The sequence below is a fragment of the Pectinophora gossypiella genome, chromosome 9 (genome assembly GCF_024362695.1).
Source record: "Pectinophora gossypiella chromosome 9, ilPecGoss1.1, whole genome shotgun sequence".
Taxonomy (NCBI): Eukaryota; Metazoa; Arthropoda; class Insecta; order Lepidoptera; family Gelechiidae; genus Pectinophora; species Pectinophora gossypiella.
This window is the reverse complement of record NC_065412.1, coordinates 4,402,847-4,413,133: the sequence shown is the minus strand read 5'-3', so window position 1 is coordinate 4,413,133 and position 10,287 is coordinate 4,402,847. Positions and strand designations below refer to the sequence as shown.

General features: G+C 37.0%; 1 protein-coding gene across 1 annotated transcript; it reads right to left on the bottom strand.

Moving 5' to 3' along the window:
• Nucleotides 1-436: 436 nt before the first annotated feature.
• LOC126369395 (epidermal growth factor-like protein) lies at nt 437-8,421 on the bottom strand. Its single transcript, XM_050013787.1, has 9 exons — nt 8,311-8,421; nt 7,527-7,687; nt 6,005-6,100; nt 5,213-5,261; nt 4,676-4,982; nt 3,731-3,911; nt 2,226-2,366; nt 1,175-1,465; nt 437-832 (listed from the first exon to the last, which is right to left on the bottom strand). Exons 2-9 carry the CDS (start codon nt 7,676-7,678, stop codon nt 631-633), a joined length of 1,419 nt encoding a protein of 472 aa, XP_049869744.1. The 5' UTR covers nt 7,679-7,687; nt 8,311-8,421; the 3' UTR covers nt 437-630.
• Between the last annotated feature and the right edge of the window lie 1,866 nt (nt 8,422-10,287).

Below are 10,287 nucleotides of genomic sequence, written 5' to 3'. Positions count from 1 at the left end.
ACAATAAAACAACTGCTATCAAATGACTATTTATTTATAACTCCCTTCAAGTCATCACTAGATAAGTTGCAACCATACTTGATATTGTAGTCCTAGGCCCTTGGCACAGCAACCGCGCCGCGAGCGGAGCGAATTATATCTAAGACTTTGACCAATAAACGCAGCGAATGCTATCTACGTAGATAAACGTCGTGAGGCTATTGGTAGAAGCCCTCAAAATAATTCACGCCTGATTCACGATATAGGCCTGAGTTGCCTGTAGCAGGTTACCATCCTATCGTCCATACAGATGAATCATAATAGGTATGTTGATTTTTATTTGGGTATTATCAACAGCTTAGCCGGACTTAGCGGGAGCGCTGTGGGATATCACTTCATACTCGTATGGTAGATAAGATATAAGAAAATAACGATACACATTTTTTATTAAAAAACATATTCGTCTAATTGTTACTGCTGTTGTTGTCTTTCGTTACAGTCTTATTGTTAGTTTTAGGTTTATTTCGTGTGTTCTCTTTGTCTTGTGATGCGATGTTATTATTGTAAATTATTTGTATCTGTGGCGTCTTAAAATGATAAATGATGATTTCTTTATTTCTTTCTTTAATTATCATAATCAAGTAGTCACAGTTAATAATCTTCAGGGATTTCAAAGATGGGTAAAATGACGGGTTCCATAGCATCTGCGGCATTAACCGATCTCCTCTCACGCTTGACGCAAGTTGGGCGGCCCTTCACACTGTGGTCTTTGTGGTACCCAACATTGCAGATACAGAAGTTAGGTGCTGAACAGACGCCATTGGGGCAGCCGCCTGGACAATTTGGTACGCACCTGGAATAAATAACATGAAAAACAATTTAAGAAAAAAGAATAAAGAATGAGACGAAATTATCAAAGAGTGACGTAATATAAATACTAACAGGAATAATGAGCTATTACGAGTACTATAGATTAGACTAAGATACAAAAAAAAACTTTTATTTTGTACAAATTAGACAATAAGTACTTTATTTAAATTAGGGTTAACCTAAGAGATCTAAAAATACTGCCGTCCTTCACTTACGATAACTTCAAGAAAGAGATAGAGCTACTTTTGGAACTATCAAACCATAAAATATTTACATCTACCAGAATCGGCACAATGGTTTTAAAAATATTTAAGCAGGTACTTACATGTTCGGATTAACTCGATCAGAAACATAACCAGGGTTACAACTGCATTGGTTCCCTCCAACGCAGACGCCGTTCAGGCAAGGTTGGGCGCATTGCGGCACGCCATCAGGCAAGGGCAGGACGCTCTGGTCAGGGTATAGGTTGTTGTTAGGTTGGTATGGGCCGGGTTGGTAGGAGTTGTGTTGGTTAGGTTGGTAAGGCTGAGGTTGGTTCGGCCGGATTGTCACGGGGATGGGAATGGGAGGGTCGCAAACATTTGGAGCCACGCAGCGGCTGCTCTGTCCACAGTCCCTGTAAAAAAGAATCATGGTTACAGTAAAGTAGTGACATATAATTGCATTATGGAGTTTCGCACTCATCATTATTTTTTAAAATTTATTTTTCCTTACAAATAATGTCGCCAAACTTATTACAGTTTGTTGGCGTGCGCTCTTACATTAAACACAAATATGCACCTTTTACTACTTACAAAAAATACAAAAAATAATTGCTAAATACCACACTATTATTAAATTTGTAACAGGTGTTCGCTTAGAACGCATGTAAGTATTTAAGTATTTTGTAAAAATTGGAAACGGGATATTGTCCTAGACTTGGACGTTTCAGAACTAGTTATATACAACTATTGATGAAAACAGTAAATTACTGTGATACATTTTTGTACCTAATTTAAAATAACATTAATGTACCTAATTGCCTGTTTGCTGGTACTAGTTTCCCTGTTTCAGCGCTTATCGCTATCGAATCACTAAGGTCGATTAATTTTTTCAGCTAAAATCCTTTCAGATGACGCCCTGAGCCGAGGTTCAACAGGGCACCCTCAGGTCTGTTGTCTTAAATTTCCAACCGGAAAAAATTGCCTACAGCACTCCCCAATTGTGTTAAATGCCACATGCGGCAAATCTACATAAAAAAACGGACACACTCGATATCGGCCTGTGCCTAGTGTGAGAGATTTGGATAATCGTAATCTGTACTGTAATTTAGAATATGTTACCTACAGGGTAAACTTTAGATTTGCAAAGTAAATAGTGATAATAAAGCTACTTACGGAGTACATTTGGGTACACATTGTCCCTGGTTCTCATTAACATAGCCTTGTCGACAGCGACATTGGTTGGGTCCTACGCAATCGCCGTTGGAGCAATGTTCGCAGACAGGTTTGCATCCTTGAGGAGTATGCTGGAAACCCCTTTAAGAAAAAAGGATGATTATTCAAGATCTTGGTATTATTTTTACCTGCTGCATAAATTACAGACATATTTTTATAAAACTCTCAGCTGTGGGCTTCGGTTATTGGGGTAACTATACTGTGGTAAGTCTGTCCGTGGAAAAATGTAGCTATGTGTAATTAATTTTCTGTAAGTAAAACAACACTTAGCAACATGTATACAATGTATACAATATGTATACAATTTGTTATATTAGTCTTCTTGTGTCGTGTGGGTTCTGTGGTGGATTACCAACCCCATCAACCCTGGTGTCAGAGTTATTATTGAGCCGCCAAAGGCTCCTGACATAGCTCATGTAACCACTCCTTACATCGGTAAATAGTAGCCGGGACCATCGGCTTAACGTGCCTTCCGAAGCACGGATCATCTTACTTTCGGACAATCAGGTGATCAGCCTGTAATATCCTAACCAAACTAGGGATCACAAAGTGGTTTTTGTGATAAGCTCCCAACGGGATTTGATATGTTCCCTCCGGATCGTGTGCCAAGCGCTCAAACCACTGGACCACGGAGGCTGTTAAAGTAATAATTAAGTAGGTTAATTAATAATAAATAATCACTATTAGGCCAACAATTACAATCATCTAAGTAATTAATAATTCAAGTGTGCCAGAGAAATATCAGAACAATGTTATTGTCCATACCTATACTCGTAAATACAATAAACTCAAACTCAAAAATACACAGAGTAACATAGTTCACACCGCCAACGTCCCATCCGCGTAAAACTACTGCAGCTTCTAACAACCAGTACAAATATTTTTCTGTAATAAGTACTAGTTTTTTCTAAATGTCAGTCTAAAATGTTTTCTTTACGTTTGTTTTCTTACCTAGCAGTTATTTATCCAGCTTATACATTCTTCAGTTATTACAGCTGATGTCTTCCTCAAAGCGAAAGCAAAGAGCAACTTGTTTTAGAATGTATTTCTAAGGATAATTTAATCAGGATGTTACGTACCTATGTAAACTTGTTGGTTGTTAGATGGCTTTATAACTATGGGAGAAGGGCAAAAAGATACTTATAAGAAGTCTCTTAATTTGACTTTTTGGTTTTTTTTTAAATATCTAGGATGGTTTCAAAAGATAAGACATTTAAAGGTACTTGTGTACCTTAGACCCCGTGATAGATGGGCTAAAAGTATAGGCATAGTAGGATCCCGTTGTGGTACTTTTTTAAGGAAAAACCTGATCGAAATATTGCGCCTGCATCAAAATAAGCTCATCAGCTGAGTTTTAAAATATTAAAAAGAAAAAAGCAAAGCGGGAGCTGTTTCCTAAGACTGAGGAGTAAAACCCGTCATTGACCTAACTAGTAAGTACTTACGGCCCGCATTGAGGCGCGCAGATTCCTTGGGCGTTCTTGGCAAAGCCTTGGTGACAACGGCATTCGTTGGGTGCGACACAGTCCCCAAATGTGCATTGATTACACGCTGGCTTGCAAGATCCTTCAGGAGTCGACTGGTAACCTGGTTTGCAGGCACAGGTGTTGGGAGCTGTGCAGTTTCCTATAGGACAAACAGGCAAAACTAAGTTTGAGTGTCGAAACTTGGAAACGATTCAACTTTCCGAATTCGAACACTCAAAAAGAATATTTGTAAGTAATGCTATTTGGAAATTATTCAAACCTTGCCAACTTTAATTACTAACGGCTTGTACTGTCAATTAGGGAAATCGTTTTCGTCGAAATAGGAAAATAGTTTTATGAGAAAAGATTCCGTTTATGAAATTATTTATTCTTCAAGTATTGTTTTCAAAAAGAAAAGTACGTCATTCTTTAAAAAATCGTATATAGAATCACCACGAAAAATGTTATTAGTATCATGGTATATCAAAACTAGGTATGCTCAATCCTATGAAAATCCGCCATTACTAGCCGTTTGATGACGTAAGTGTTACCATTAAATTGGTATCTCCAACGTTCTAAGGACGGAAATTATATAATTGAAAATTATGTGAATTACTTAGTAATGTATTTAAAGACTATTATTATTACTTGTCACATATATAAAAATCATTATCTTTTAGTAAAAATTGTAAGGTCGTAAGGTCGTGAGTAATTTTTTTTGTTACGAAATGGCAACGCGGGGTGGGATGACGTCAGCTGGGCTAACCTTGAAATGTTAGTAGTTTGAGCATACCTGGTTTTGTTATAACCTGGTTTTGTTTTGGTGATGATTAGTATACCTCCCAAGGACACAATAGTTAAACAGTGGGGTTGGTATTTTAAAATGACATTCGGTCTTAACACTTTAACACGGTTTTGACGTACCTATTCCAGCGCAGTTTTCTCTACAAAGAGGAGTACAGTATTTACTGTCAGCATCTAGTTTGTATCCTTCATTGCAGAGGCACTCCCCACCGGCACAGTGGCCATTTTGACATCCAATGGGACATGTGGGGATACAGAAGCCACCTAAGTTCTTGACGTGGTCAGGGAAGCAAGTGCACGTCTCAGGGGCAGAGCAGAGTGCGTTAACACACTCTTGGGTGCATACCGGGTCACATCTCCTGAAGTTGTGGATGTTCCTGATATAGCCTTTGCAGCAGGAACGGATCCGGCTGAGATGTGGTTGCGACTAGAATTGGAAAATTAATCATTAAAGATCGAATTGAACATGAGGCAAGAAAGTAAAACTTCTTCGATAAACATGACTATTTTTTATTCGGCCAAGTAGTTAATGCCATCTGCGGCAAATCTACAATAAGTCACTTCAAAAAAAAGAAAGAGAAAAAGGATATTTTTTTAAAATTCCTTAATCAGAAAATGTAGATTTGTTTTTTTTTTTTTAATTTAGGTAAGACTTACTCCATTCCCAGCTGGTACTTGGCCTCCTCCTCTCACCAAAGATGCAGTTCTATAAGTAATAAATTGTTTTATTATTCGTTGCATTATACAGGATGTTGTGACGTCGTACCGAATACTGAGCGGAATGATTGAGACCGTGATTCTGAGTTAATATCAAGTGGAATTTTTCTTCGCAAAATTCATGATTAACTTTGAGTCTTTCTTTTAATTATTTTCAATTATATACTTTTGAGATAAAAAAAAATCCACTTGATATTAACCCAGAATCATGAGTCAAATCATCCCCCTCAGAACTCGTTACAATTTCACTTACACCATGTACAAGTACAGGTAGCCATACGGGTACGTGTGGGTGTTAGTGACGCCGTAACAAAAACTTTGGGGGATGATTCAGACCATTATTTTGAGTTGATATCAAGTGGATTTCTGTCGAAAAATCACAAAAAATTCGGTGCTTTTTAAAATTATTTTCAATCCCATATTTTTGCGACCGAAAATTCCACTTGATATCAAATCAGAGTCATGGTCAGAATCACCCCTCAAAGTTTTCGCTATGATGTGCCTAACATCATGTATAAGTACATAATAGTTACTATTCATTCGTATACATATGGATCGAAAGATAACTTGTAGATACGATGACTCATCAATTTCTATATCCGTGAAAGAAAGCGATACGGAAAATACCGAAGTTTTATTTCTATCCCGTACCTTCATTGCATAAAACCATTTATTTATATAGTACCTACATTATATTCTAATATTGAGACTAATATTGCACATGATACTTACGGAACTTCAATGTAGCATACACCCACATCTATATCGGACGGCCCGCCTTCTGTTAGGTTTTGTCTCATATTGATGTAGTGGCCATCCTGAAATATCCTGTAAAATATAAGTTATAATTTTTAATTGTAAAATCAGTTTTGATAGGTTTTGTTAAAAAGGCGTGATCTTATTTATAATGTAAGTACATACATTTTATGTAAGTGACAGTGTTTGTTTTCGATTACTTAAGGAAAATCGTATTGAGTGTTCACTCCTTTAGAATTCAACTTTTTACTGCACGCAAATTATATAGTGACGAGATAAAAAAAATAATAAATTAATAAAAATATATTTACTCTCTCACAAACAATATAAAGTCTTAAAACTAAACAATGTAGTCAATAATAAATGTTCGAATCTTAAATAATTTAGATTTATATATATAATACATACTTACAATACATAATAGTAGATATAAGATATACTAATAAAGTCATAGTTAAACATGGCTCGTAAGCATATTAAGGTTATAAATAAATAGTAAATAAATGTAGTAGATACCTGACTTGAATCATTTATCTTATGACTCAGAATCAGCCTCAAGGAATATTGTCATCAGATAATTTACCAATGTCATTATATTCGTAATTTATACGATACCTACTACCGAGTAACATATTTTTGTTGCATAATTATGTAAATGCAAATATGCGGTTCCCTTCATGATTGCTAATTAAAATTCTGATTGTGGTGAAGTATTGTGGATATGCCAGTGGGAATTATATATTATTTATTATATTCCCTTCGTTAAATTATGTGATATAAGTATTTATCTTTTATCGTGTTATTATATAAGTAAATTTCCAGATTACGTTTCCCAAAGAGTAAATAACTATTTACAAATTTCCCGGAGACATATTTAATCTTATACTATAATTAAAAAATAAAGATGAAAGATGTATAATCCAAAATTAAAAGGTTAAAAATTAAAAGGAAGGAGGATGAAATTAGAAGGTTAAACGAAGGCAAATTTTGACATCGCTATTTTTTTTTTTGGAAACGTAGCCTGGATAATCTCATTGTCGGAGAAATATCTTATTGGAAGACCACAATTAATAACCTATCAAAAATATGTGTAAGGACAGAAAACTACAGTCTACTTATACTTAGGTATAAGTACTACATATATGTAGTTTCCACAAAAAGAAAACAACTACATAGCACTTACCTAAAACTACACTAGGAGGTACACAAAGACAAAGTACGGATGTAGTAAGTAGATCATCCGAATTTAAAAGCTATCACCAAACAGACTGAACCTACAATTTGGATAGGTAGTGATATATCACATGTATAACACGAATTCTAACACAAATTCTAGCTATACTCCGTTCAATATAATCTGCAAAATTTGACAGGAGAACAGATATTCATAGTATATAGCCAGTGAGAAAAATACATAGCATCAAGAAACTGTACTGTAGGTATAGCTCAGTGAAATCAACGGTTAACAAAGTTTAGTGAAACAAAAAGACATACTTACTTGACAAGATCAGCGGAGGAAGGGCCGAAGGGCTGCCAGTTGCCGCCCTGCCCACCCTTCACGGTCTTCGCGAACTGCTGGACTTGTTGCTCGTCATCGTCGTAGGCATACGCGCACCCGATCAGCAGCGCGCACAAAATTACAACGCGCATTGTGTTATTCTGCAAATAATATGCAGGGTGGTTAGTATATACACACCACACACCTCGCCAGGTATATTTACGTCCCATGTGATAAGGGGTAAGTCTATTGCCATTAACCAGGGACGGATACTGGGATCAACGTGATATTAATAATAATTAATCTATGATTTAAATATGAACTCCAAACTCACAAAGTCGTAGTCAGTAGTTTAGAAACCAAGTTGAGACTCGAACCCGTAAAACTACGAGGTAAGTCATGTGTTCCCTGAACAGAGCCCCGATCCCCGCCGGCGACGATTTCCCTCATTCAGCGCTTATAGCTACCGACCCGCTAGGGTCGATTAATTCTTTCAAATATTTTCCTCCCAGGCGACGCCCTAAGCCGAGGTTCGCGCCTAACTGGGCCTGTTGTCTTAAATTTTGTACCGGATGAGAGCCCTCAGCGTATCCCCTTTGTCCGGCCAAGTAATAGTTAAAGTCATTTGCAACAAATCTACATAAAACAAAATCCAAACAGGGCTATCGCGGATTCTTAAATGAAATCTTAAAATATTATTTCAATCGGCATTGGACTTGTCAACATTTGAGTCATACTACTTAGACGAAGGACGATAATAAACATGACATAATGCTTAACTTACCTTACAGCAGGCCAACTTGTTCACAGTCAAACGGTTTGTATGATACTGAGAATTCTGATAGTGTTCTCCTCGATTTCATTTTAATGTGACCGTCGGTTTAAATAAGACGTGGTCCCGTACACTCATTACCTACTTATTCATTACGCTTTATTTCTAAGAATCAAGAAGCTTTAAAGTGAATCATATATATTTTTTAAAGTGATTTTATGAATTAATTTTATAATTATCGCTTTATCATGAAATCCACGTAAACAACTGCCTAAATGGAAAATTAACACGTGGATGTGTTTTTTGGTGTCATGCTCTGTCACGGGGCCACCACCTCTAATTCAGTTGAAGACGATATAGATTAATGTACGTACCATGTACATAGTGTACGTGAAAGATTTTATGTGTACGTGCTATAATAATAAAGAAAACAACTAATTAAAGTGGCGTCGCTGTAGAGCATACTCCCCAGCGGAGTGTAATCACATGTTTTTTGTTAGCAAATCCTCGCTAAAGACAGTTTCAATCCAAGTAGTTTATGGTCACAATATTAAAAAATATATCATAATCATAAACTGCCTATATACGTCCCACTGCTGGGCACAGGCCTCCCCTCAATCAACCGGAGGGGCTATGGAGCATACTCCACCACGCTGCTCCACTACGGGTTGGTGGAGGTGTTTTTTACGGCTAATAGCCGGGACCAACGGCTTAACGTGCCCTCCGAAGCACGGAATCATCTTACTTTTTCGGACAATCAAGTGATTCAAGCCTGAAAAGTCCTTACCAAACAAAGGACAGTCTCACAAAGTGATTTCGACAATGTCCCCATCGGGAATCGAACCCGGACCTCCAGATCGTGAGCCTAACGCTCTAACCACTAGACCACGGAGGCTGTTATTAAAAAATAAGTCAACATTTTTGGATGATAATCACATTAGAGTGTGATTTTTAAAAAGGCTCTTTCGTTGCTCTTTAAGCGTGTTAAATAACTAATTTTGACAACCTAAATAGTGCCCAAATGTGTTTTTTTTTGTCAGACTGTATACACCTTATTTTTTTAACATCCTTTTTCTTGGTCGAAAAATGATATTGTTTTATTTTCACAATTTACTATTCGCTAGCAAAATACCGTGTTAGGCAAATAGGTAAGGTTTCATCATCAGCCCATTAACGTCCCCACTGCTGGGGCACGGGCCTTCCCTATGGATGGATACGGAGATCGGGCCTTAAACCATCACGCGGGCCCAGTGCGGATTGATGGTTATTAACGACTGCTAATGCAGCCGGGACCAACACGGCTTAACGTGCCTTCCGAAGCACGGAGGAGCTCGAGATGAAAACTTTTTTTTGTGGTCACCCATCCTATGACCGGCCTTTGCGAAAGTTGTTTAACTTCAACAATCGCAGACTGAGCGCGTTAACCGCTGCGCCACCGAGCTCCACAAGGTAAGGTTTATCAATATTATATTAATGAACCCTATACAACTAAGTCTCGTATGTGGTCACGGTTCACATCGGAAGCGCGATGAGATAATGCAATCCTGTTTTGCACAAATGATTATACATAACAATTATTGTAATACTATTTAATTCAACAAACCACTTGTCAAGGATCTTGTTCTTATACCCACGTTAAAGTCTAGGTATTTTAGATTATAAAAATATTATGTCATCGACGTAATTATATTTAACTAGTTAGTAGAAGTATCTAGTTGAATTTATCGTAGTTGATGGTTTATTACCATACTAGCGACCCGCCCCGGCTCGCTCGGGTGCAATGCTGAGGAAAAAATGAAATTATTTACGACATCACATTAAAAACTGCAAAAAATAACAGTAATTCTCCAGTATATAGTGGATGTTATTATACATATAAACCTTCCTGTTAAATCACTCTATCTATTAAAAAAACCGCATCAAAATCCGTTGCGTAGTTTTAAAGATTTAAGCGTACGGTCACGAGCATTAATATGTATACACTTTGGT

Bases quoted from the DNA above. Each gene is read 5' to 3' on its own strand.
- LOC126369395 (XM_050013787.1), bottom strand. From the start codon at position 7,678: ATGCGCGTTGTAATTTTGTGCGCGCTGCTGATCGGGTGCGCGTATGCC. The intron at 2,367-3,730 runs GTAAGTACTTAC...TTTTTCTTAAAG, and splicing joins TGCGCGCCTCAATGCGGGCC to GGGTTTCCAGCATACTCCTC. The intron at 833-1,174 runs GTAAGTACCTGC...TATTTATTCCAG, and splicing joins GATCGAGTTAATCCGAACAT to GTGCGTACCAAATTGTCCAG.